General features: G+C 36.1%; 1 protein-coding gene across 1 annotated transcript; it reads left to right on the top strand.

Moving 5' to 3' along the window:
* Positions 1–3,331: 3,331 nt before the first annotated feature.
* Positions 3,332–4,543, top strand: LOC129939423 (F-box/WD repeat-containing protein lin-23). The gene is made up of 3 exons (XM_056047427.1): positions 3,332–3,471; positions 3,549–4,097; positions 4,164–4,543. Exons 1-3 carry the CDS (start codon positions 3,361–3,363, stop codon positions 4,389–4,391), a joined length of 888 nt encoding a protein of 295 aa, XP_055903402.1. The 5' UTR covers positions 3,332–3,360; the 3' UTR covers positions 4,392–4,543.
* Positions 4,544–5,097: the final 554 nt, after the last annotated feature.

Below are 5,097 nucleotides of genomic sequence, written 5' to 3'. Positions count from 1 at the left end.
GACATATAGCATGTCATAACTTTTGGTTTGTCGCGTCGATATCGTAAATAAAGAACGTAAACGGTGCCATCAGCAATGGGTATGTTCGTAGAGTGTTGTGATTTGTACGATGTTTTCTTTTTTTTAATTTGACATTTCGATTGTAAGCGTTTTGATAAACTTATGGTGAGCCTACATTGTGGTGCACTTTCAAATATGCAAAAAGGAGAGTGCAAAATATTGAAATTACCCAAGTTGGTCGGATATAAAAAAGAGACCAATAGTGAAGAAATGTTCATAAATGTTCATAAATGCAGATTATAGAAATTCTATTAAAAATGAATGCATACGCCAAGCAAAATTCTATCCATTTAAGGGAATATTGGGTGACAAAACTAAAAACAGCGAGTTCACAAAGGGCTACCTTTAATACATTAGTAACCCCAATGAAAATAAACAATTTGATAAAATCAAGTTTATTATAAGACCCTTAGAATTCCATTTGTTCAAAGTTGCGCAGTAGATGATAAAAAGCCGATCGATTTTGCTGACAATTCCAAGTAACTGTTAGTTGCCAGTAACTTAATTTCCAATGCACACCTAACATGCCTAACATGGAATGTGAAGTAATTAGACATATTTATTCAGATCTTGTATTTTGCAATACATGAACTTTGTGCCACACGGATAGGGACATTCTTTTTTTTTTTTATTTGGTATTGCCATCTTGTTAAGTTAGACTTTTCTTGAAAGCCATCCCTACACGTTCTCCATAATGTTCACGTCAGGAGAACATGGGGGCCTTAGTAATAGGTTCACATTTTGCCCCTGAACTCAGGATTTTGTTGTCCGTGCGGTATGTATTTTTGCATTATCTTGTTCGAGTATATTTTTATCTACCAAATTGAGAGACCTGCGGAAAAGCTCGTTCCAGAGTCGATTTATAAGTGATTGCCGTCAATCTTTTAGAGCTTTGAGAATACAGCTCCACTGTCCCGTAATAGGTGATTGCTCCCCAAAGCTTTACAACGCTTCCTTTGCTGTTCCGTTTTTCAAAATAGATTGCTTCCTTTCTTAAATAATGAAAATAGCAGCTATATCCATCAGGTCCCCAAAATGATTTTTTTTATCATCGGAAAATACAAAGTGTACAAAAGTTTGAAATGTCAAAAAAAATATAACGAATTTTAGTTTTGTTGCTTTTGGTTTGCAGATATGCTATTAAAACTACTAGAAGATTTGTCCCATTTTCCAAGTGTTCCTTTTTTTACAAATCTTTCCTTTCTACAGCTTTTCCGATTTGATTAAGAATGTTTTTTAAATTTGATCAAAGGATCTTACTAGATGTTATGTTTGAAGTAACTTATTTTGTAGATGAAGTAGTCCATAAAAGAGATAGCAGAATTAAAATAACAGAAAAACAACGTTTTTACAAACTCTCTTTTTTAATTCAAATTAATATTGTTTTCAACACCTTGGATGATGAATTAAATAAGTTCTTTTTCGATATAAAGCCTTTAGGAAATCACGTATTTCGTATTGGAAGCAGTTTGTTTAATCTTTGACGAAGACCGATGAACCGTCTGCTTTTAACCCTAAGATACTATGCATCTGTCTGCTTTTTGACTGTAACAGGATCTTTTCAGGAGTGAGTAAGGCTTCTGCAAAGCTAGCCTCTGAGCTAGACCGATGAACCGTTGCGTTACATTCCGGGGTAGACCTGGGCCACAACGAACATGCGTCTCCAACCACCTCCGTTCCTAGCTTGAAGTCTTCACCCACCTGCGTGAGCCACCTGAGTTGCGGTCTTTCTCTTCTATGCCGTCCCTCGGGATTAGATTCGAAGACCTTCCGGGCTGGAGCATTGATGTCCATTCGCTCTATATGACCTAGCCATCTAAGCCGTTGGACTTTAATTCTGTTAACTAGGTCAGTGTCACTGTACAGCCCGTACAGTTCGTCGTTATATCATCTCCTGCATTCTCCATCTATGCATACGGGACCAAAAATCACCCGAAGAATTTTTCTCTCGAAGCATCCTAAGACGCTCTCATCTTTCTTTGACAGGGTCCAGGCCTCAGCGGCATAAATGAGAACAGGGATGATGAGTGTCTTATAGATGGTGATTTTACATGCTCGAGAGAGGACTTTACTTCTCAATTGCCTTCTAAGTCCAAGGAAGCAGCGATTTGCAAGAGTTATTCTTCGTTTGATTTCAGCGCTGGTGTCATTGTCTGTAATAATAGCGGTGCCTAGGTAGACAAAGTCCTTAACTACCTCAAAATTATAGCTGTCTATGGTGACGTTTTGTCCAAGACGTCGTTGTTCAGTGCCCCTTTTTGATGACAGCATATACTTGGTCTTGCCCTCATTGATCACTGAACCCATCTTCTTCGCTTCCTCCGCAATGCTCAAAAACGCTCCACTGACATCACGCTTTGATCTTCCAATTATGTTAATATCATCTGCGTATCCAAGTAATTGGATGGACCTTTTGAAGATTGTGCCTCTAGTGTTGACGGTTGAGTTTTGCACAATTCTTTCCAGAATGATGTTAAAGAAGTCGCATTGAGAGTGCATCACCTTGTCTAGAACCTATTTTAACATCAAATGAATCGGTAAGATCTTTCCCGACCTTGATAGAGCAGCGTGCATTCTCCATTGTCATTCTGCACAAACGGATAAGTTTGACAGGGATGCGAAAACTAGACATTGCTCGGTAGAGCTCTTCCCTATAGATGCTGTCATACGCGGCTTTAAAATCGATAAAGAGTTCCTGGTTTTTTTCAAAGATCTGCCGTAGTTGTGAATATTTGGTTGATATTGGACTTTTCTGCCACACTGATAAAGAACTATCAAGATGTTGACGAAGGGCTTCAGACGTTCACATAATACAACAGAGAGGATCTTAGAGGGTCTCCTGATCGTCCTTACGAGCTTCAACTACTCAGAACTTTAATTTACATTGTGAAACAGACCCTTATTCTTGTATTTTTTAATTGTTTTTAAATTTGTTTGGTATAATGGACTGAGGTAATGAAGTTGTTTTTATATTTTCATCTCTTATTTGAAATTCTGTGACAGAATTCAAATAATCTAAAGAAAAAATCTCTATACTTGACAGTAAAAACAAAAAGTTTGACTCAAGGATTATTATTCATTACAATTAAATAGTTCTATTTAACGGTCATGCACAAATGCTAATGCTTTCAGCATTACATATCTCACTGAACACATTCAGCACTACGAAAGCAATTTCTCTTTTCAAAAATATTTTTAGAAATCCAAAAATAGCAATACATTTATAAACAAAGGCATGTTCTAAAACATTTTTAGAAAGTTTTTTAGTTTGTTGTGTTGTGGTACTCGGAGAAGGTTGAAATGCCGATAAAACTTGAAATTTCTTCTGCCGAAAAGCACGAAGGTGATGCTGTATGCATTGCATATAACAATAATCACATTTTTAGTGGTGGTGCCGATGGAAAAATAAAAGTAAGAACTACATTTTTATAATTTTAACACTTTCAAAACAATATTTATATAAATTTTTAAAATATTCAATATAAAAGGTATGGGATAATAGTTTGAACTTGGTGAAAACTCTTGATATGCATGAGTCATATATATATTCCATTGCCTTTAATAAGAGTGGAAAACTGTACTCAAGCAGCTGTGATGGATGTGTAAAGTATATTAACGATCCTGTCAATAACGAACAAATTGAGGAACTCGTTCGATGTGATGATTCGATTAATTCGATGTACTGTGATGGTGATCTTCTTTACACTGGCGATGAAAAAGGTGTCGTAACCAAATGGGAAAACGATAAAATGCTCTTCAAATACAATATTGTAGAAGAGGTCAAATCTCTAGCGGTAGAGGGTACCTTAATTTATACGGCTAGAGATCTTGATGTTGTTGTTTCGGATGCCATGCCTGGAAAATCTGGAAAGTATTCTACAAAAGCTGTATTTCCCGGTCGAGCACCGTTAACTTTGTTGGGAGAGATGGTTGAAAATAAGAGGTCCTATATAGCTTTTACCGATCGAACGGGAAGAGGATTGGTTTTAGCTAAGAATTTGACAGGAGAAAAGTTTGCAACTATTTGGGAATTAATTGTGAGTATAAGAGTATATGGTTGTTGGAGCTGAATTCAAATATAATGTGTCTGTGATGTTTTTAAGGATTGCCATGAAATGATTATAAATTCTATCCGTGGAAATGAGAAATTCCTATTTTCAGCGGGGTATGATGGAAAGATAAAGTGCTGGAGTGACATCGACAAAGCAAAACCAACACTAGTTGGAGAATCCGATGCTAAGAATTGTATTAATTCAATATGTCTCGGAACTGATGGTGCTGTTTACGCTGCCTGTTCTAATGGTGTTATTCATAAAGCAGTGTTTTCATAATGTTTTCAAATTAAAAAAGTTCTGTTTCAGATATGAACATATCTATTTTAGATGGCTATTTGAACTTTGCAACTATTATTAAACTAAAACTGTAATACGATGATTGTAATATTTAGATATTAAAGAGAAAAAGTGGTTGGCATGTCTGATAATTTTTGTTTTCTTTCTTTTTTATATAATCAAATAGCTGATAAGCGAGTTTTCTATTTAAGTTCAGAGTTCTGAACTAATAATTAAAGTTAAAAAGTTTGAATGGTTTGATTTTTGAGGCTGATAATAAATTTGATAATTTGAGTTAAGTTGGAAATTAAAAATTCTGTTTTCCATTTCAAGGCTTAAAATAGTTTCTTTAAAATATATAAATAAAATACTGACCTTTTTATTTTTCATACATATTTCATTATTTCGTTATGTTCAAATCGTAGACATGTGCATTTAAGAGGACACAAGCGTAGACAGGTTTTTCTCAAAACCTACTCTCACCTCCCCGCGGTGAACATCGGGTGCCAAGTACTTCAACTGGAGATTGGGGTCTAACCCCAGTGGAAAGTTATTGGGGGCAGCAAATGAGAGAGGGGGAGAGGTGTTTCCACTAAAGCACCTCTCCCTATCCAGGCGGCAGCGGACGAATTCTCGAGATGGAATCAACGGTGACGTCTACAGTTCCAGTAAGGTTGAACTACTTAGTGAACACCTTATAGGGCTT

Source organism: Eupeodes corollae, chromosome 1 (assembly GCF_945859685.1).
Source record: "Eupeodes corollae chromosome 1, idEupCoro1.1, whole genome shotgun sequence".
Classification (NCBI taxonomy): domain Eukaryota; kingdom Metazoa; phylum Arthropoda; class Insecta; order Diptera; family Syrphidae; genus Eupeodes; species Eupeodes corollae.
Note: the sequence above shows the minus strand (reverse complement) of the source record. Positions and strands in the feature narration are given on the sequence as shown.

Coding starts and splice junctions, on each gene's coding strand:
- LOC129939423 (XM_056047427.1), top strand. CDS start 3,361: ATGCCGATAAAACTTGAAATTTCTTCTGCCGAAAAGCACGAAGGTGAT. Junction 3,472..3,548: donor GTGCCGATGGAAAAATAAAA/GTAAGAACTACA, acceptor TCAATATAAAAG/GTATGGGATAATAGTTTGAA. Junction 4,098..4,163: donor CAACTATTTGGGAATTAATT/GTGAGTATAAGA, acceptor GATGTTTTTAAG/GATTGCCATGAAATGATTAT.